The sequence below is a fragment of the Spodoptera frugiperda genome, chromosome 4 (genome assembly GCF_023101765.2).
Source record: "Spodoptera frugiperda isolate SF20-4 chromosome 4, AGI-APGP_CSIRO_Sfru_2.0, whole genome shotgun sequence".
In the NCBI taxonomy this organism is placed as follows: domain Eukaryota; kingdom Metazoa; phylum Arthropoda; class Insecta; order Lepidoptera; family Noctuidae; genus Spodoptera; species Spodoptera frugiperda.
The window spans coordinates 4,067,666-4,091,313 of NC_064215.1; the positions used below are offsets into that span (position 1 = coordinate 4,067,666).

The 23,648-nt window shown below is 36.7% G+C and overlaps 1 protein-coding gene across 1 annotated transcript; it reads right to left on the reverse strand.

Moving 5' to 3' along the window:
- Positions 1-205: 205 nt before the first annotated feature.
- LOC118272657 (retinal homeobox protein Rx-A) lies at positions 206-5,720 on the reverse strand. The gene is made up of 3 exons (XM_035589287.2): positions 5,135-5,720; positions 1,902-2,016; positions 206-1,565 (listed from the first exon to the last, which is right to left on the reverse strand). Exons 1-3 carry the CDS (start codon positions 5,339-5,341, stop codon positions 991-993), a joined length of 897 nt encoding a protein of 298 aa, XP_035445180.2. The 5' UTR covers positions 5,342-5,720; the 3' UTR covers positions 206-990.
- Between the last annotated feature and the right edge of the window lie 17,928 nt (positions 5,721-23,648).

Here is a 23,648-nt window from a genome sequence, read left to right on the forward strand (position 1 = left end):
TCTGTGTATTATTTAAAGAAAACTTGATAAATATGACTTTTCTTCAGGTTTTTAGGTGACGAGTTGTATTACAATTTGATGAAGTCTGACGTAATAATTTGACGAAAAGCCTGTCTCAAGGTGCTTTCCCAGGTGCGATGTGCTATGTAGCAATTTGATACGAAGATGTAATGAACTAAGCCTGTTTTAACTATGTGACCTTTTCTACCAGAGATATGCTATGTAGCTATGCGAGGTATATGCGCAGCTCGAGTATGCGATGTATCGATAGTAGGGAAGCCATCCATAGCACACACGCATAGCACGCATCTTTTTCATAAAAAAGAGTCCGTTTCCACCAGTGCTAAGCTATGTGTACCAATGAATATGATTGGTGGAATCCAAACGCATCCACGGCAATGTAGCATAGCACATCTCTGGTGAAAAATCATCCTTAACCCGTCGAGTGCCGGAACGCCGATCCACGCGAGACACAATGTATTTTCTATTGTTGTATTTCATACGAAAGGTTAATGGTCCAATGATCTAAAAGCGTGACTGCTGTGCATATCTTGCCTCGAATAACCATAGTCAAATTACTGAATTGCAGAATTCAGGACGATAACAAATCTCACATGAGCACATACTTTTATTGTGTCGAGTTTTGGTTAAATAACTTAATGAACATTGCAATACTTAAAATGTTGAGTATTTAAACATCTTCTCTATATTAATTGTTAATTTACATTATCTACTTACACAAGTTCTAATTTAAATATTGTCTACAAATAAAATTACAGCTTAGTATAAACATTGACTAGAAATAAAATCACAATTCATATAAAACAGATCACTTTTTAAAAACTCAAACTAAAGTCCATATGAATCCAATATTTTTGGCAAACTAAACTTCAGATATTCGGATCTACCAACTCAAGTTTAAATACTTCTTAAAACGAAACTACATTCTGCTATTCGAAATTCAAAACGTAAATCAAAATGGCTGCCCAATTAGATTGAGACGTTACTCCTAACTCTATCATTATTCTTAGTAGCTAAACTGAGATCGTTAGGCATCATGTCATGTAGCACTGTGTCACTTCGGAAGATGCTGGTAGCAATTCTATTAGCCAACCTTTCAGATTCCCTTATATCATCATCTTTAGAGTGAGACGTAAGATCTATTTCTGTATCCGTGTCACTATCGCTTTCCTTGTCTTGACTTTGTTGACGATACGCGAGGTTCTGTGGTTCGTCAACTGAAGTGCCACATGGACAAGGATTTGGCTTCGACATCACCCTCAAGTCAGTTGGTACTATTTCTGGTTCTATCGGCTGAGGCATCATCATTGGTGGGAAGGTAAAAGGCTGCTGCATCATTCTTCCTTCTTCATTATACGGCATCGGTGGAAGCTCGTGAACGTTAGGGTTGACTGTCTGGAGTTGTTCCATATTAGTGTTATGAAGGTATGGGTCCTGACGGGGTGACTTCAGCTCGCGGTTCTCATTGACTCCTGGAGGCTCATGGGAGTCCTTGTCGTTGGGTGACTCTGAAGCTTCTGGTGAGGAGTCTGGTTTGCCGTGACCTGCAATAAGGACATGTTCAAATTTTGCCATATACTTACTTAACGCATCACACTAAGGGATGTCGTATCATTATGATTAATTCTTGATCCAAAATATTCCAATGCATGAGAAATGCAAATGAAAGGTCTAGTAAACCAATGTAGGTAGATAAGTTTCGACAGCCAATCGTTATATAATATCAACAGAATATACAGAATGTACATTACTAAATTCTAAAACGGCCAACGACAAAATAAACTTCAATATACGAGTAGATAACTAACACAATCAGTGAATCCAAAACCTAGCCTGATCAGTTCAAATATCAAAAAGAAAAATATCTTCGTTATTTTCACCTGATAGTGGCAAAGGTGGTGACCCCAGTCCGAGGCACCTCATCCGCCACGCATCCTGCAGCAGCTGCAAGCGTGCCTGCTTCCGCCACTTCGCACGGCGGTTTTGAAACCATACCTTAAATAGAATACATATTTATAGAGAAGAGAAGAAAATAAAGAAAGCTTATCACTTACAATAATACGATGCAATAAAAATAGAAATAGTAAAGCCATCCTTCGAACGTTATGGGCTGGCTCGACCAGAGTGATATAGCTTTACAAAAAAACCGACGTGAAACAAGCTTACGTTGGTTTTGTTGTGTGGCAAGGCTCGGAGGCCCAATTACCTGAAGCTTCCCTAATCGTCCCAAACCCCGATTTAACAACCTTTAAATTCTTAACGTATCCCCAAAAGGCCGGCAACGTATTTTAACGATTCTCGTGTTCCGGGTATCCATGGGCGGCGCAAATTTGGTCTCAGTAACACCTCTGTATTGAAGCATCGTTAAAATATTGAAAATAGTTTCTTATTATACTAATTCTAACGACAACCTTGTCTTTTATTCTGATTAGAACTTTAAATAATCGATAACTCAAAAGACAACATTGTTAAATAATTCATCTACATACCTACTCATGGTTTACAGAAGAGTTAAAATTCTAAACGAATAGCACTATGGAAGCTACAAACACGATGTGTTCCCGTCGTCTCTGAGTCAGTGTCTATCTGCTAACATATTTTAGTTACTTTAATTAATATTTTATTGCTTGACAGTCGTGTTACGATTACTCACCCCTTACTCTTCCTACCGGTGTAATAAGGGCTGACAACTATGTTTCAAGTATGAATGCAAAAATACAATTGTTAACTAAACCTTCTTTTGTTTCCAAGATATAGTTGTCGTTTTCTATCAATTTTACATGAAGTGTAGATATGCATGTGTAATGTATTTAGTTTTTTTTGCAAAATAGACACCAGTTCGCTATCCCAGTCTTACGCTATTTGCGAAATATTTTGCCGTTTTTTTCAATTTCACATCGTACATGGTTTATAGAAGAGTTAAAATTCTAAACGAATATCATCACTAAGCACTATTGAAGCTACAAACACAATGTCTTCACTTTTAATATTATAACTTTTTAATAATTCAAGTATTTTAAACGTAAATTCAAACCGAAATGCGTCCAAATCTTTTTTGAAAGTGAGAACAAAAAAGCGGCAACCCCAGCCGCTGTGTTCTTTAATTTGTCAATTTTGAATTTGGAATCCTTTGCGTTCCCCCTCGCGCCTCGCAAAGGTTAGTCGGTAAGTAATCAAATGAATTGATCGATACTTTCTCAACAAACCTAATCGATTAAATAAATTAATTGTAATAAAGTTACTATTATAATATTTAATTAATGTCCCTTGCAGCTGAAATGCTTTTACTAAATGTTATGCAACACTAAAGGCCTGTTCCAGCAATCTCATGTACCAAAGTAGGAAAATTTGCGAATTCCAAATTATCAGAATTGTTTTACATGTTTTAGTATAAGCCGGTAAACGACCAGACGGTTCACCTGATTATGGTAAGCAATCGCCGCCGCCCATGGACACCCGAAACAACAGAGGCATTACAAGCCGCGTTGCGGGTAGCAATTTAAGGGTTGTTGGGGAATTGGGGATTGGAAAGATTGGGAAGGGGACAATTGGGCCTCTGGTAACCTCACATACACAACGAAACACAAGGCCAGCGTTGTTTCACGCCGCTTTCCGCGAGGCAGTGGTATCACTTCGGTCGAACCGGCCCATTTGTGCCGAAGCAAGGCTCTCCCACACTTAAATTTCTGACTAGATTAATAACGTAGTTCTTTACACGATTGCAACTGGCAGATAGTTTATTAAAATAATGTTCTGTAAAGTTATTCCTATTTTGAAGATACTGACTATCCATATCCTATGACACCTGCCATAAAAATTCTATGAAATGAATTTTTCCAGAACAAAATTAAGTAAAATTTTCTCAAACACTTGTCGACATTGATTCTAAAGGCTTATAAAATGTTAAAGTAATCGAAAATTTTGCTGAAATGCCGGAATGCGAATTTTCAATGATCGGAACAGCTAAATAATGTCTTAACGTCATTTAATGGTTACATAACCCATTTCTTTGCAATTGTTTTCGATATAAAATCTTTAGTTAGATATTATTATAATTTTGCAGACGTAGCGACGGCAGAGTATAATTTATCAGCACTCCTCTTCTCTTGAGTCAGCTAAAGAAATACACATTTGACGAAGACTAATTAGCGGCACTCTCTTATAATCCAGACCCTATTAAACTAAGATCTCCTACAAAGGGTGAGAATTATGATAAACCCATAGGTAGGAAGGGATCCAGCTGTAGACTGTCATAGGTAGGTAGTACCTATAACAAACCTCTGAGAATAGATAGACCATAAAAACAAAAAGATTATCGTATGCCGTTATGTGAGATTACCTACTTTGTGGCTGGAATAAGTAGAACTATAAAATCCATATAATTACAACGTAGTTATGCGTACTAAGTACTAAATGTCAATTTATTGATTTATTTATCAATTTTAAGCATTACATGTAATGAAATGAAAAATGCCGTGTAAAAAAGAAGTGTACCTATGGTTACTTTGGAACTAATTCATTAGGTGGCATGAGATGGTTTCTAGTGAAATTAATAAAGCAACTATTTAAAATCTCCATTAAGTAAGGCAATCACATTGATTATAATCAACACGATAATATAGGTACATCACAGTCCTCTGTAAGACTATGGACCCCCTTTGCTTTATTTACCACAATTTCCTCGTATATTGGTTAACAATAAATTTACTGTTAGTCAAGTTTGCGTGTGACTTGACCTGATTGATCGAATCAATTCAATCTGATCTAATATTTTAGACACCGTCCTTTTAAATAGAAGTTTTATACTGTAAGTCTTAGTATAACCTGTGTGTAACTACACAAAGAAACTAATGGCCTTCTTCAATCGAAATTCAGGAAACAGACGGCGAAACTCTAGGTCAGGAAAATCACGGATTACAACTACAAATACTATTGTGAGACATACAAGCAAACCCGATCAGCTGATTGGTAGGAGATCAACCCCTTATGCACACCAAATGAGTTACTAGTAGATACATTGCCCACCTAATAAAAAGCTGAAGACTATTTTCTTATCAGTTCGGTACCGCAAACGACAATTAATTCCATAGCTACAATAGAAGCTATCACCTACTTGAACTCTAGCTTCAGACAGGCTGATCCTGAGTGCCACCTCCTCCCTCAAGAAGACGTCAGGGTAATGAGTCTTCTGGAACAGGGACTCCAGTTCGCTGAGCTGCTGCGGTGTGAACGTCGTGCGGTTCCGTCGCTGACGACGTCTCCCAAACATGTACTCCGTTAATAGATCTCCTGGTAAGGGAGATAAGTAAGGACCAGCCATTTTTAATTTGGAGTTTTCTGGAGTCTTGTACTCTATTAATTTATTCTTCTTAATATGTATAGTTGAATTAAAATGATTTAGTTTTTCACCAATGTCTTAATCAAGGTCGTTTGCTACGCTGTAAAAGTTCTTCCGCTTCATTTGATTTGTGTAAGCGCTGGTTTGAGTTTTAGTATCTTTACTCATTTTTTTAACTTTCAAATTAGTTTTATTTTATAGTTCACTGTGTTTTTACTGTTATTTACATCGTCTATTAGAACTAATACAGAAGTTTATTCTGATTTAAATAAAATATAAGCACAAACATAAAGTTTCAAACTTCTCGTCTCCGACCGTCCGCACTAAACTTGAGATGAGTTAAAGAAGTCTCATCCGAGATCTCCCGAGCACTACTGTTTGATTTCGCGAAAATCTCGTCATGAAAACCACCCTGACTCCACCCCCTCGCTACAGAATGATCGCACGCGATTGGCGGATTGACGCAGGGGTTGAAAATTCCAACCAATAGGAAAGCGTAATGGGGGTTGTATTTAATAGGTGTAGATTAAGTTATAGCATATCTGTAAATATAAATGGTGTATAAGTGCTATCACCTTTGCCGCGGAGCTGTTAATGAAATATTTAATACGGTGAACGAGGGCTTTTTAAACTGCTGATTAGTTGGCTGATTACGGCTAAAAATACTTGCCTTAAATAAAGATATACTTAATGCTTCTTATTCACATTTTTTTAAGCAACTGCTAATTTATATTTCGCGATGGTCTGTGTTTGTGTGATTGTAATTGTTACTGTTAAGTTTAGACGTTGGAGTTATTGCTCGATTCAAGTCAAATTTGTTTAAACCGGTCATGTTTACTTAGAAAAATAGACGACTTTAGGCCACAAGTGATATATATAAAAGAAAAATATTAAATGTAGTTTTTGACTGTAGATGAATAATGGAAACTATGACTCCTTCCATTCTGTTTCAAACACCGAACTGCAATCATTTCCACGTTTTCAACATGGATGATGGTTTAGCTAAATTCTAAAATTACACAACAGAACTCGAAACTACGATAAGAACAGTTTTTTAAGTTATAAAGACGAATGTGTAAAGATACTGCGCCCTATCAACATCACACGTCGGCTGCTGCACGTAAACGTTATAATGGTTGCAAGAATCCATGCTTCGCAGACGCTTTCAGTAACAGAGTCGATCACTGAAATGTACGACATTAATGTCAGTCCATTTCTTAGCGGCTGGTAATAGTTTTAAAACTTACTAATACATATACTATCACTAACTAACCAAATCATAGTAACCAAATCTAACCAATCATAATACTCTGTAGTAGTAATATCATGATGAAGAGTCCCTCTGTGACTCGAAACTAGTAGAGCTTTTCTCAATTAATTTGCGTGAGTAAACTGTGATTTTTAGTTACTACATTAACTAAAAATCTTGGTTTTCTCAGATTACGATAATTATTATAAAAATAGAGTACCTATTAATATCTTGACTATTTTGTAATCGAATTAAGACTTTTTTGGCAATAAGATGTCGTATTCGTAGCGAATTCTGTAACAAGAGTTTCATGGCACTTTTAGTCTTTATGTTACGCTGTTTACATATATTTGTTTTGTATCGAAATCTACGTCATTAAAATTTTTATTTGAATTTATGTTTATTTAATTTTTTCTTGAGGACATGTCTAGATGGCTATTTTTATTGAACAAAATGTATCGTAGCTTAGTACACTATCACTGTCATTTTTGAGGGTATTAAATCATCCAATGTCTTCTCCTGCTTTGGGCGACGCGAGAGGGAGTGTCAGACTCTTACTGACTAAAAGACACCCCGTTCCTACTTTCGTTCCGCTCCGGGTCGGCGACTATCAGTGTGCTAGAGAATATTTAATTACTTCTCAAATCAAATCATACAAATATAGCATCTACTTACAACTAAGACTTTTAAAAGAACATTTAAAAAAAATACAGACAAAAAATCAACATAAGTACATGCTCGTAGTAGGTACTTCTTAGTGTCTTCTACTTATGTCTCATTAAGTTCTGCGTTGTGCCTAGGTAATTAATAAGAATACTCTTTTTCCTATTTCACTAGCATAAAGGATGAGTTAAGACAAATTGTCACATACACATGTGCAATAACAAATCTCATTGATGCATTTCTTTTACTTGATTATATACCTCCATGCCTTTTTTATGCTATAAGCCGGTAAACGAGCAGACGGATCACCTGATGTTAAGCAATTGACGCCGTCTATGTCCACCGACAACCCGAAATACCAGAGGCGGTACGAGTGCGTTGTCGGCCTTTTATGGGTTAAGAATTGTATATCTATTGGGAAATCGGAAATTGAGAAGATTGGGAATTAAGGTAATTGGGCCTCCGGTTAACCTCACTCACACAACGCAAGCGTTGTGTCACGTCTGTTTTTTATGAGGCCGTGGCACGCTGGTCGAGCCGGCCCACATTTAAAAATACAACAAAATGCCTGCAAAATACAACCATTAAAGTACTCTGTGCCAAACCTTACATAGAAAACCTTCAATAGTGTAATGTAGATTAGTTAGATACATATAAAGATTAATGTAAAGCAAGCTGTTTGTAGGTAAATTAAGTCTACTAAGTGGGTTGTAGATAGCGGAAGCAACGATTACGAGAAGTAAATGAACGTTCCCGCCCGTCGCACCCGAGCAACACTAGGGCTGTCACTCATAATGTCATTAACTAATATACTATTTTAATAGTATAAGTTACAAATTCTAAATTTTAGAATGTCCCCACCAGGATCTGTCTGTCTTCTGTTCCGCGCGCGCCTCAAAGAGCCATCAGACCACCACAGATGGGGCCCAGTAGGGCTGATGCCTGATCCGGAGCTGCGGTCTATCTAGCGGGTTTACCGGGGCTCCGGCTCGAAAAGCAGGAGTAGGAACGGGGTGGTTTTTAGTCAGTAAGAGTCTGACACTTCCTCTCGCCGTTCTAGTCCAAAGCGGGAGAAGCCATTGGATGATTTTATCCTCTTAAAAAATTGAACTTGACTTCATGACGAAAGAGCTAGGCTGTCGATTAAAAAACTACAATAATTAAAGTTCCTATTTCTGCCCTTCGATCCGGATCCTCGGTAAATCCCGCTAGATAGTCTGCAGCTCCGGATCAGGCATCGTTCTACTACTAAAGCTGCGGCGCTACAGACAACCATGTAGACCAAGTCAAAAGGACATATATGTACTTACATACTTATATACTTTTGTTTCAATGTTCGACATAATAAAGAAGTTGAGATTTGTTTTACTGGAAAAATTTTCTTACAGGAATTCACATATGAAGATACTAAGTACCATTCTTTTTGAAGTCAGTTCCTAAATACAAGTTGAAGGACCTAATTACCGCGCTAACCAGCCCTAGCGCAAGGCGGGCGGGTGGCGCGTCCTCCCGCAGCGGCGCTAAACGAGTTTCCGCAAACATTTTAATGAATAACACCTCCCGCACCCCCTTACCCCCTCCCCTGTCCCCCGTCCCCCGTCCCCGTGGAGCCTGCAATGCGCTAATTAAACATTCGAGCCATATTGTCTCTTACCATGTTGCGGGTATTTCGTACTCAGTAATTTACAATGCCCTCAGAGATACGTGTTTATTATTTTTTTAATTATGTTCGTTTTTATTTATATACTCAGTGAGGTTTCTGTTGTATTTGTGTCAACTTAGAGCTTTTTATAGACTATTGTATGGAACGCTGACGTTATTTTAAATATGATTTAACACCTAAGAGATTTTTGTACCAAAGTTCGTTAAAACTTGGTAATAAAGTAAATAAATAATAATTATAAGTATCACATTAACATAGTTGTAATATACCGTTTCCTTCCACGAAATAAAACAAAAACAATCGTCAACTCCAACTTAACTTCGTACACCAAAACGAGATATAAAACGTTCATACATGGCATCGCATCATATCCAGCAATCATCGTAATTAGTCGCATGAAAAAAGGTTAAAAAAGAACACGGGGCGGTCCGACGGCTCAATTAGTTAATTAATCTTTTTTTCCGCGTTAAAATAGCATTTATAAGCGAGGCGCAAACCAGTGGGAACGCTCCCTTAGCTTCGACGTAGGGTTGGTGACACTACCACGGATAATTACTGCTACATTACCAGAATCATTTAAAGTTAGACCCTGTCCACTCTGTGGCCGATTTTGGTAGTACATCATTTGTTCTACTTGAATATCTTAGTTTGTTTTTGTTTCTTATTTTTTAATTCTTATTGGTGCTTAAACCCAACCGAAATCTACAATTTACTGAAGATTATTATTAGTATTAGGGTTTGCTTCTTTCCATTTGCATTATTTAATCATAACATCTATCATATAAACTAAATCTTTGTTATTTGATACCTAATACTTACTGCAAGTTTATGTTCTTATTTAAAAAAATGAACACGTCTTTGCTACAACAGAATCATCAGACAACAACAGCAATATCGATCTATAATCAAAACTTATGAATATACAAGATACTTATTATGTTTATCTTTCGTTCGACAAATTAAACATGATAATCAACAAATCCTTAAACTGTATTTATAACTTCTGTGAGACATTTGCAAGCATGCTTATGAGCAAAGATGCTGATTGCTGCTCATGAATATGACCTTCTATTACGGTTTGAAACTAATCGATTGTCTCGTCAAACAGTCACCTGAATCGAAAAAGATATTAATTAATTCCCTAATCTACTATTTACTCATGAAAAGTTACCTGGCAGCCCTACAGCAGTCGCTAACAGTGTTTACTTATTTGCAAGCAGAGCCGAGACAATGCGGCCGTCCGCGCAGCATGCACACTGGTCTAATTAATACGCTTTCAACCCTAGCCGGATAGTTGATTAACTACATCGGTAATTAGATGACGACCGTGGTTGCCGTAATGTCCCTGCCTATGTGTGTGTGTTTGTGTGTTGTGTATTATGTGTATGTGTGCGTGTGTGTGATGCATTGTGTGTCCTGTCGTCAATAGTTGTGTTTGAATCTAGTTTGATGTATTGGTAGGTTTGATATTGACCGGTACGGTAGTGATATGTAGGTAATTAGAACTAATTAGTATGAGTTGAAAGCTAATCTTTTCCTAGAGTAAACTTAAGTAATACACTTAGTAATTTGCTGCGTACAGTTTTTAATCATTCAGAGATTGACTCTCCCTCTCACCTCGCTCAAGGAGGAGAAGTCAGTGCATCGAACACATTGAAAGGCGTGCCAAGAAGCTCATCAACGATGATGCGCTTGTGGAGGCCCGGCTTCAAAGCCTTGAACACAGGCGCAAGGTCGCAAGCCTTTCCGTTTTTTACCGGATACATTTCGGAGAGTGTGCGGGGGAATTGCACAACTTGATTCCCCCTAGTCCTTTTCAACATCGAACCACAAGACAATCGGCGAGGCGTCACCGCTTCATGGTAGATATCCCACCAACTCGCACGAAGCGCTTCGCTTCAATCTTCCTTGTGCGAACTGCTAGGGAGTGGAACTCCTTGCCGGAGTCTGTGTTTCCTGATGGGTATAACCTGGGTGTCTTCAAGGCCCGAGTGAATAGGTTGCTTATGGGCAGACGTGCTCCACCGTAGTCCGCATCATCACTTACCATCAGGTGAGATAGCGGTCAAACGTCGACCCATTAAATGTAAAAAAAAAAAAAAAATGATTTTCCCGCTTAAAAAAAAACACCCAGTTATTTATATTTAAGAAACATGTAGCAAAACTACGATGAATAAGTTTAAGAAATTTTATAAAACGACGAGTATCTAGCTGACTTATCAGAAATGTTATAAACTCTTTTAATTACAAATTCAGAAAGAGATATTCAGGATTTGCGTTAGATGTAGCCGGCTTAGAATAACAAGGCAGTAGAGTACAGCAGTCTTGTGCCTCATTATTTTAGACAAAATACAATATCAAAACTTGCACTATTTGTCATCAAACAAGTATGACTTGTTATTAAGAGAAAATTTTATGTGGAGTTTATAAGACGAATTGAACAGATAATTTTAATAATTTTTGTCAAACAAAGGGTTCCATACCAGAATCATCATAATAAAGGCCCTAACTTTAACTTAAAGAAAAAAAATCTAAAACAAACAAAAGACAATAGAGTGGAAGGGTTGTACGTCATAGACGACATAAGTATGACGTCACAGAAACATTCATTAATCAAAATATGTTAGGTATCCCATTGCTTACAAATGGTGATATCAAAAGCTTTAATACTAGAAGAGAGTCGCTTCCTTCCTTTGTCCAAGCTCATCCGTTTTGTCTTAACACCCCTTTTAACTTTCATACACTCATGCATGCTTCCTTCGTTGTTATAGAGCTGAGTGCAGGACGGCGGGTAATTTTTTTTTTTCTTAAAATTAAAATGGATGACTAAAAAGGATTTTTCTTAAATTAAAAAGGATTTTTCTCATTAAATTAGTTTATTCGTGCACCAGTTATAAGTCTTTGTCTGTCAACAAAAATCTGCTGAAGGAAATCCTCCGCTAGCGCCGGTCACCGGTGACCAGTAGTGACCACCACGACGTTCAATGTGTTAATGAATGAAATAACCAAAAGTAAAACATGCAGAGGTCAGGCAGAACACTCTTTAAATCTTTAACTTGCCTGCTAAATGTTGGATGCCAAATCGTACTCGCACAGCTTAAGGTAGCTATGAGATAATTAATTTAAAACAGGTACTTAATTTTTATATAAGCTTTTCATGCTGAAAACTGAAATTACATTAGTTACAAATATAAATGAGTTAGGTATTAAGCACATTATTGTTTGTGTCCATTAATAATTTACAAGACCTGCTACAGAGACTGATTTCTATAATCGAAACTATGACTAAATAACAGTTAACCCAAATATACGAATTTATTATACAAATCTAACACCGAACGTGTGTACAAGGCCTAACAGTGTCTCCAGTTGATATATTTATGATTAAGCTTCGCGTCCAAAGCGGGACATTGTCTTTGCGAGCCCTTCTGTGGCACCCCATCCGTCTTGCTTTCACGCCACTACCCCTCTTTCTTTGCAGGCACGAGATTTTTTTAATTATGACGTTCAGCCTTTTTGTCTTTGGTAAAACATCTGTCACTACGGCTTGAGACTCACCTGGATGCGTGTTTGAGGTTCGATTCGGATTGAAAATTGGGATTTTTGGTCGTTAATAAGTATTTGTAAATTCTGTAAGTGTTTGTAAAAACGTGTTGTGTTGTACGAAAAGTAAGTTACATTACATTTTTTGGGTACAATAAAATGTACATAAGACATTGCGAATACAATGTGTCAAGATAACTAGACGACGGTTACAACGTATTCAATCAAAAATTGTATCACAGAAAAGAAATCATAATTTCCCGAACTTTGAAAATATTCTACTTTAACTATTGGAATACAAGAACAATTTAACATTTGGATATGAAGTACTTAATTATTAACTAACCTACTCTCAACAAATTAACAAAAACATACTTTAACAATCCACACAACGAAAATAACACAACAAAACTAAATAAAACACCAAACTTTAAGCACAAGTAGCGTACAGTCAGCGTCGATATTTTCAATAATATTTCGAAGTGAAGCTACGCGCCGCGGCGCGGTGTGGGGCGGCGCGAGCGACGGAACTCCTGATTATGTAGAGGAATTAATTTTCTGACGCGACGAAACAGTTCTCTAGTCTGTAGTGCAGCTAGTGCTAGGGGAGGGGGGACGGGGAGGAGGGGGCGAACAAACCTACCTCGACAGCCGCACCTGACTGTATACCTGGTTACACTTCAAGCTATGCAAATCCAGTTTAAACTGACCGTTGGATGTACGGAAAGGTCATGTAAAGCTAGACCAAGATAAACTGGTTCTGTTTAGCATGATGTGAAGCCCTGTGTACCTGCGCCTACCTACGTAAGTACGTAAGTAAGCGCGCTCGTAAATCAGTTTGCGTTTGCGAGTTACGCCTTTGAGTTGATGTTGCTCATTACTGTTGGCTGATTAATTTTGTTTTTGTTTTAATTAGTTGTTACAACACTACATGCCTGTAGTTTATTTCATTTAAATGAGATTCAAGTCACTTTTTATAGATTAAATAATTATATTGTTATAGTATAACAATGTAAAACATCCCCTCTGTGACATGATGAAGAGTTCCTCTGTAACTCGAAATTTGTAGACCTTTACTCCGTATTAATAATACGCGAGTATAATGATAGTTAATAAAACAATGTTTCATAATTCGTTGATTGCCATGTAAAGGCAATTTGAAATTACACGTATTTGCGACAGATCGTCTTAGAATCACGATAAGACGATTCAATAATACGCTTAATAATCCAATAAACGAATTTACCCAATAAAACCCTTTAAATTCATCACAAAAATGACACATAAATCATCATTCACTATGAAGACATTTGCACAAAGTTTAGCAAGTAATCAAATGGTTATAAACAACATGTTTGGCCTAGGGTTGGCCCATTGTTGGTACACCTCTCGACATGCTATTAATATGAAAACAATTCGTCCCTTGCCGGTCGCGTGCGTACACTTGGGGACAAAGATAATAGGGCACTGATAGTTATGTAATAGCCTTTTGACAAGGGTGAAAAGTTGAAATATTTAAGTGTAATAGCTTTTTGTGTTGAAATAATTGAAATAAGTTGATGTTTTTCGTTATTACATTTTATTATTGTAAATGAGAAGCCCTGTATGATTATATTATTAGAAGATTTCTGTTTCATTGTAACAATAACACTTTAACATTAAAAAAAAAACATAATATAATTCATATTAAGTTAATAAAACAAACTCAAATCAAACCAATCTAATCAAAATTTATTCACCTGCAAAAAGCACCATGTACCAATCTACGTATATCTGTAAAAATAACACGCGGGTGTGCACATAACTCGCTCCCGCAGTGTACGCTAAGCGATCCCCAAAGACTATGCATATGCGCGCCGGTTGCAATCAGCGATTGCCGGCATTGTGGCGCAGATTAAAATTTTAGGGTTCACCCGCTAATGTGATTGCACTCTTTCCCGCTGTACGGAACCCGCTCATGTAATCGGCCTATTATAGGGGCGGTGTGTTATTTTTAATCACATCTCTGAATTCATTTTAATTCCATCGCTTTTATGACTTGTTGAGTGCAGTTATCTGATTGATTGGGCCGTGAGTACAGATTGCGATGCTTTGTTGTTTGTTCGTGTTCGATATTATTAAGATGATTAATTTTTGATTGGTGATGTTGTATTGTTGTATTTTTTTTTTGTTTAAAGTGTGGTGGGAGTAATAACGTCATAAGGTGATAGGTATATCATCGTTATTTAACCCTTCAAGCCGCTGGAGAACTGTGGACATGTCTGTTAGCATAATTAAAGCAAGCCAGTGTCACTTATGTCGTGACAAGTTTACAGAACGTGTGAGAAGAAGTACGATTACGACATTATTCTCAGGCAATAAAACTTTAAAAACTCAAATATGTATTTTCAAAGTGTTACTACTAAATACAATCAAGAAAACTGACAAAGATACCATTAACAAGCCAACATACAAACAATCTATCTACACAAAAATAAAGTAAACGAACAAACGCTACCATATTTCGATACGAGCACGGCATCTCAATTAAGGTTTTCATATTTCAATCAAGTGTACAGAGAGATGATTGAATACGCAAATTGATTGCTCGGCGCATTGTCGGCGGCTGGGCGTGGCCGCTATTACTGCCACCGACTGTACACTACCTACCTATAGTACTCAGTGCGGCGTACACTCGCGAGCAAAGTTGATTACTGATCGTGCACAGATGCAATATAACAATGGAGTCACTGGATTGATGTACGTACCTACTAATATGTGATTATATTGTCAACTAGCTTCGCTTGTATTATTGAGATGTTATGTGTGTTAGTTGTGTCTATGCCCAATTTAGTTCAATTTTGATCAGGTAGTTTTAATGTAATCGAGTATTTTTTTTTATATATATTAAACACCGTGGTAGTCGTCCGTGACCGGCGTTAGCGGAGGATTTGCCTTTAACAGTTTTCTAATGGCAGTCAAAAACTTGAGGTTGGATGAAATGCTACGGCCCTAATTCGTAGCGCGTAGTTTGTAGCACGTAGCAGCGTTTACTACTAATAATTTCGTAGGCGTGCAAACCTACTGTCAAGTCAACTGGGGCAAGTCGGCAGCACGGAAAGCGTTTGCAAAGTCTATACCGTAATTAAAATGCGTGTCCGGTTTGCACGTCTACGAGATTGATGATGTGAATTCGTTGCTACGAACTACGCAATGCTTACTACGAGCGTACTACGGCTGTAGCGTTTCGTTTGGACACCTATCTAAGTAAGCGTTACTTGATCTAGACACTAATGGTAATAGTGTTAATCTACAATTAACTTAAAGTGCTTACCAATTCTTCTAACAAGAAGACTTATGTTTGTGCTAATATTTAGATTAATCATTTCCTTTAATGGAAAGAATTACAAGCATCATAAAAACTATAGTTAGACATCTACAATTTAGTACATAAATAATAAGGTAACTAACAAAAACATATATTTTATTTACCAAAACAGCTCGTTAATAAATCCAAAAACTTGATGAAAAAGCAAAAGAATGGATTTATTAATAGGCAAGTATGATATTAATGTAAAATTCGAATATCGCGTTTCAAATGAAACCTCTCGGGTATTTTTTTGCTGATTTCCATTCGGTTCTCGTTTCAACGTTTGTACTCATTCAATATTTTTATATAATGTATTCAATATTCGATATTAATGTATTCAACGGCGCCGGGCCGCAATTTTCATTTTGTAATTTTTACAGAGTGCGCATTCGTACGGCAGCGATGTTCAACGTTTGCCTGTATCTACGTGAATATTATGGACGTTTATTTTGTGTAAGTTCGGTTAATGTTATTGAATTATGGTAGAATTATAGGATGCTTTGAAACCTAGTACCTGATAGAAGGTAAAGTTTAAGAAGAATAAGCTCAGTTTTTCAGAGAAAAGAGCTAAGTTAAACCATCATAATGTGATTAATGAAGTAAGAATTTAGTTTATTTACCAACTTTAACTTATCTGAGAACCGAAATAAGTTTCAAATCTTACTAAAATCTCTACAACAACTAACTGCCACATTCAAAGAAATAATTAATGATTATTTAAACTATTCCGTAATATCGATTTAGTATCGAAAACAGTTGCTAAAGACTGCGTTAAGTAACCATTAAATGAATCTAAGTATGGCTGTAGATTATATTAAAGTAGAAACAAAAAAACTTTGAGAATGACGTCTGGCGCGTACAAATTGTTTGTTTCCATATAATTTTATAGAAGCCACGGTGGAGTGGGGACGGGAGATCCGATGAAAAGTCCGGTCCCGGGAAAACGGTTTAAATAAGTAGGTACCCACGCCCACCTACAGACAAACGCACAAAGGAATTAATTTACGTAATATTTCATTTGTTGAATTTGAATAGGCGCCATTCTTTCCAGCCTCGTCTGTATTTCGAAATGGGATTTGTAAATTATATGTTATTTTAGCTTACATATTTTAATAACATCTTTATTGTTTACCTTAATGTTACAGTTATTTTTTATGTAATTCTAATAATCATACAAAAGTTACGGGTTTGTACCATGAACCAAGCACAACGAGGAGATGCTATAATGTGATAATGGATTGTGACCATAACGAATCGGCCCTGCCCAATGATATTATAAGTAAAAAGGTGTATATGCGCTCAGTAAGTGGTACATTAAAATGTGGATGATACAAAGATGAATTTTCCATAAAGCTTTTTATTTCTATCATCACACGCAGCAAATGTAGCGAGTCATAATCCCCGTTGAATGAAATATCAGGTAATTCATATAATTGGTCTTCTTTCCAAACTGCTAAGCATCAGTTGTTGAAAACATTTTCTTGTCTTATAAACACAGTATTCTTAGTATGTGATGAATTATGTAGAAGGTAATACTACAGCTGTAACCATCTCCAAGACAGAACTACTTTCACTTAAAGTTTAGGATTTTCACAATCAAAGTCACCCTTATACCTTACCCACCGCTGTACCAGTTGTTAATGAACATGTCTCATATTATGAAAGTTTCTTGTTCAGCGTAATTTCTCAGTAGCATGTATACTGTATAGTATACCTATTATAACCCCTCCTCATTGTCACCGGTGTGACTCCGTTAATTAGTGAGGTGCGTGCTGTATACCTCGAAGTAATCAGTCTTGCACCTCTGTACATGGAGCTAGAGATAATGGAAATGGTAAAAAACTGGGATTGGTCGTTGATGAATATCGCGTAGTCATCGAAAGAAGTTTTCTGATATTTAAAAATTAATTCTTCAGTTTCTTTAGCAAAATTTGATAGAAACAGAGCGTGGGATTGTGTTCAGTGTTTGGTTCTATGTGCCTAATATCCGGAGCTGCGGACTGCCTAGCGGGTTACCGGGGTTCGGTTTGAGAAGTAGGAGTAGACACGGAATGGTTTTTAGTCAGTCTGAGTCTGACATTCGCCTCGCCCATGGCGGGAGAAATCATTGGATGATTTTGCCCTTAAAGAAAAAGGTGCCTAATATCCTACGTCCTTCAGTACCTACTTACTTACTGTAAGTACCTATATTATTTTTGAGAACATCATGAGCGTTTTAAAAGATTACTCATTTGAGTACGGTAATATAGTAAAGTTTATTCTGTAACAGACAGGTATTAGCAATTAAAGTCATCTCCAGTTTACCTAAGCGTCTATGTTCGTATCTTGTGGCGGCGAGCTTACCTGCGACAATGTCTACGTGTAGTGCATTAGTTGATGACGTCACGCATTGCCGCGCCGACGACACCCTGCACCTCTGCCTGCCACATTGTCACTCCTCACCACCGCCACTAATTCCTCTAAAAGATTGAAAGTACCATTTAGACGGGAAAAGGTGAAGAAGCGAAAAATATGCTTCGTTTTGTTGTCCTTTTAACCCTGCTACCTGCTACATCACACACATATAACTACGAATATATCTGTATAGATAGTTAAAAGATAAGTCTCAAAATCCGGTTGTATCGATGCGACCTGTTGTTTGGCTCACAAACCAGAGGTCAGACGCAATCACAAGATAACTTAAACGACCACAAATAATTGTATGAGTCATACCGAGCCCCACAAATGCACAATAATAAAAGATATTACCCAAATGAAAGATACGTAGACGTACAATTGTACAGACTTGAGAAGAATGGGAAAAAAATTATAATACCTAAAACGAATGAATGTGCAAGCCATTGTTGTTCCAACAAAATATCCCAATTACGTTGCGGTGGGAGGGAATATAATCAAAAGTGATCTCGCTCCTGTAAGGACGGAGCCAGAGGAGAGAGGACCCGGGGGAGGGCGCAGAATGAAAAATTTTAATTTCGAATGCAGTTTGTTAAAGAGCGCACAATAACGAGGAATATTCGCCGGGAAGATAACACACAAAAGGGTTCTGCTTTTTGTTTCGTTCATTAATTACTTGTTTCACTGGTTCGGTTATGCACTCCGCTTCACGTCGAAACTAGTCGGCTTTTTTTATAAGTTGCCGTTGTATTTTCATTGTAATTGCTTTGATAAATAAATATAAAAATAAATAATAGTAATTACATTTTACTTACACCAAAAAGTTGTCTGATTTGATTTTTCTTTTGACTTAGCTTTCCATCATTCATTTACTCGGTCGAAATAAAATCCGTGTAACGTCGGCTTCACATTCATTTGACGGGCCGGAGCAAAAGGTCCGAAAAAAGCTGACGTTTCTGTGGCACACCTCAGACTAACCGAATCCGGGTGAAGTCCATTTGATCTGGATAATTATACCCCCACGGCCGGCGCAGGGTTCGTATTCGTACGCATTCGATACACGTTCCGTATTTACCTATGCGGTATAAAACACGAGGATCATTTGGAGATATTTTATTTTCTATTGGGAGATGTTATTTGACAATTATTTTTTTTAAATAATGAGTTGTATATTTGACTGGTTCTTATGGGATATGAAATATAACGACCGGTTGCTTCCAATAACTAAAATATTTGAGAGGCACTGAATAATTGGACAACTTGTGACTTGACTTAAAACTTAATTTTGTCGTATAAAGAAATAATAATTCAGCATGTTTATAGAAACATTGATTAATAAATGAATAATTACCATGTACAGGTAACTATAGATACACAAATTAGTTTTCCACCAAAGAAACTTCACTAAAATGTTTTGCAGCCCTAAAATTCAGTTCCCCGTAAATCTTTAAATTTGCGACTTTTCGTAAAATTCGTCAGTGGCAACATTGGCCTGCTCTCCGGTCCGGGCCGTGTCCGCGCCGGACGCGTGGAAAAACGGGCAATCCTTTAATTAAAGCTCGTCGTAGCGGTCACCATCAAAGATAGGTACGAGGGGACTATGGTGGCCATGGATTCTGGATGTGTTTGGACTTTCTTTGTAAAAAATAATTTAGTAATACAAAACTAGTTTGGTTTGGTATAAAATGCCAACGGCATTAAGTCCACCTTTGTACACATTCATGTGCATAATTCATATTCATGTCAATAAATAAATAGTTACAATTTTATTATAACTTCCGTGAGATATACTATTTATTTTATTGTTATTGGCATACTCACTATGAACCTCTAGCATGGCTTGAAACTAGTCGAGTTCCTCGTTAAACAGTTACATGAGTAAGCCGATAACATAATAATTAAGAATAGTTACAAAATGTCGTGAATAAAATGCTATTTATAAAATATAGATCTACGCATCTTTGTTCCCTTCACATGTCAAATACTGTGATCATTTCAAAGTATAGCAGCGCGACAGTCACCGCGTCGTATGACGCGAAATGCTGCTCATGAATATGAGGCTCTTGTACAGCTTGAAACTAGTCGAGTTCCTCGTCAATTAATTACGTGAGTAAGCCGAAAAACATAATAATTAATTTAGTATGTCACACGAAAGATATAATATACAAATTTGAAAAGTGGTTCATTGCAAGGTAATAAAAAGTCTCGATTTTATGTAAGCATATGGATTACAGGAGATCTATACCTACATCTGTTTTCCTACTTTGTAGTAGTGGTTGAGTATTCTATACTCAGAGTAATCTTGCAACAGTTACAGACCACACGACCATTTTCTTTCTACTAACAACATGCATTATCGAAACAATTAATTATATTACCTATTCAATTAATTCAACGCATCTGCGACTCCTCTGGTGTTGCAGGTGTCCATGGGCGGCGCTGAACGCTTACCATATGGTGACACGTCTGTTCGTTTTCCCCCTACTCCATAAAAAAAACTTGAAATTCCCGATGTCCTCCATACCCTATGGTGTCGCTAGTCTGGCTAAGCTAATTTATGAACTCGTCTGAAGTAATTACTCGTATCGGCAGCCACTCTCTGCTAATTTGCAGACGTTTTACCAAACACTTTCATAGCGTTATCTTCATATTCATTAACTCTTGTCACTTATCTTCTTTCTTTTTTTGTTTCATTTTTTTCAATAGAATTTAGGATATTTTTTAGTATAATTGCGTTATTACCTATTATTAAACGGTTATATTTATTTAGCTTGATTTGTATCCTGACGTCCGATTGATCTTATATTTATATATGACTATACTTGTTACTAACTTGTTACTAGTTAGTTATACATACTTAAAAAGTGATGTTATAAAAACAAAAATACAACGGCAAACTTTAAAAAATGTGATAAGAACGAATAGATAATTGTTACAAAGTTATTAAATCTATAAACTAACAAGTAATTTAAAACCTAAAAAAGCCGACTGCGTTTCTTTATAATATGAAAATGAAAAATCCCTGAAACAAGAATACAAGAAAGATTTAAGCAGTCGGGACCCATTCTAAATATTATGAAGACTTAGTGAGGGCACATACGGCTGGCTTTCTAGAATGGGTCCCGACTGCTTATCCTCGAAAAACATAACCCTTCTTCTGGTGCAGTCGGTTAACTACAACAACTTCATGATATTTTTCAAGCACACGACACTGTTTTTCAAAAGATTCCAACAGCTAATAGGTAAAGCAGCTTCCCTTATTCACAGATTAAACATAAAACGTTGTCAGTTTTCAAATAAACGCTTAATCCCATTGAGTTACCTTTAGCAGGTGGTCCGGCAAAATCGGATAGCTTTTCAATCCTGTAATGAATTGATGTCCGGTCCGTTCCAACCGCAAATCCACTAAACCAGGTGATAGTACCTTTTAATTGTTTAATACACTCATTAATGTAATCAAAAGGTTATCTAATGAATTAAAATATTCAATTAGTAATACGTATCGTGATTAAATATGATTTCGATTTTCAATGTGGTTTCGTATTGTGGTTCGTGATTTTAATTTTGCGGTTGTTGATTGAGTTTTATTGAAATTCAATGTTATAATTTATATTATTTTGTTGTTTAATTGTTCTATAGTAAAATCTATTTGATGATTAGTCATGTACTACTTACTTACTATGTTAATTGGTAGATCTTCTTAGGGTGCTTTTCCACCAGAGATGTAGCTATGCTATCTTGCTGTGGATGCTAGCTATTAACTATTACATCTTCGTAGCATAACTAAATAGCACATTTCTGGCGGATAAGCACGTTATACTGAACAGATAGGTACCTACTACATTTTTAAGAGACGTGTGTAAATAATTAAAACTTCTAAAACAAATCTTAATTATTCTGTCTTTAGGTACAAAAAAGGAAACTTAACATTTACCACCTTATATCTGTACATACATACGTAGGTATGTAGAGATTTAGGGGTATGACGAAAGTGCTACCACTTAATTTTCGCCATACCCCAAAACTCTACAAAACCTAAACCTAAACACCTAACACGATTATTACTAACTTAGTAAGGGGGTGAGGGGTAGAACCTTGCGGTGAGTGGGAGGGGGTGGGGGTGGCGGCAATTATTGAGCAAATGTAATAGCAGCATTGTGATAGAGAGCACAGACGTACAGCCGCGTTGATTAGTGCACAGCGGCGCGGTGGAGACGACATTCATATAATTTTAATATTATTGAGCTGTCTCTGTATACTTGTTAGCTTTGATTAGATTAGAAATGGTAACGTAGTGTTGTAAATGACGATGATAAATTAATGTGGTAGGCGTGAATATGTCAGATGGGGCCCATTAGGACTGATGCCATTACCTGATCTGGAGGTTCGGACTACCCAGCGGGTTTACCGAGGCTCCGGCTCAAAGTAGGAGAAGAAACAGGGTGGTTTTTCCCTCTCACCTCATCCAAGGTCATTGGATATCCCTCTCAAAATAAATAAGCTGTGAAATAATAGTCTATTCATGCCAATATTGGAAAGATGTAACTTTTAGAAGATTTAAGAGAGATTTACGAATACAATGTAAACCGATTTAAAATTTTGATAAAATTCAAGTTTACAAAATCAGATATTTTGTCCAACAAACTTAATGGCAATACACGAAGAAACAATAGGTAAATTATATGTCATCGAATAACCGTTCCTTCATCATCGTATCAGCCATAAGACGTCCAGTGCTGAACATAGGCCTCCACCAAGGAATGAAAGGAACGGGTTCCTTGCAATCAGTAAAAGACAATCAAGTTACAAAAAATAACATTTGAATAATATTTAAATACTGGTAATTCTACAGTTGCCCCTGTCCTTGATTATATTTGCGCTGAGCCACGGCCACGCCCCCATCCATCCCCTATTATATTTGCACTCAATACTGATACGGCCTAACTTCATTAATTACACAACGCATTATCTACCCTATTCCCTACATCATAAAGACCAATTTAAAGTAGTACTTAGTACATTATGTAAGCACATAATCCCGTTCTGTTTCGATTTGTCTATAAAATAATACACTTTGAGCTTTGTCTGAGAATGATTCGAAAGCAAGTGATGTTTTAGCATTGAATGAATTTAATTAATTAAAATCTGCTCTTTGTTGATTGAAATATTTTAACTTTTTTAATAGATTCAATCTTTATTTTATCGATTTGTTCTTTTATTAAACTGTGGCCATAGAATCCTTCAGCCATTACTTAGATTTGGTATTACTGAGTATACATACAAATTGGAAGAATTCGAAAATTTTAATAAATATCGTTACTGAACAATCAATTGCTAATACTCATTACACTACATGAACATTTAGAAAACCTCCAATTTTATTAGGTTGTGTCAAGCATAACGTAAAATCTTTTTACCTAGGTATACA

Excerpts from the sequence above, each read along its gene's own strand:
- LOC118272657 (XM_035589287.2), bottom strand. The coding sequence starts at position 5,341 with ATGGCTGGTCCTTACTTATCTCCCTTACCAGGAGATCTATTAACGGAG. Across the intron at positions 2,017-5,134 it reads TGTCTGAAGCTAGAGTTCAA|GTATGGTTTCAAAACCGCCG; the intron begins GTAGGTGATAGC and ends ATTCTATTTAAG. Across the intron at positions 1,566-1,901 it reads ACCACCTTTGCCACTATCAG|GTCACGGCAAACCAGACTCC; the intron begins GTGAAAATAACG and ends TCCTTATTGCAG.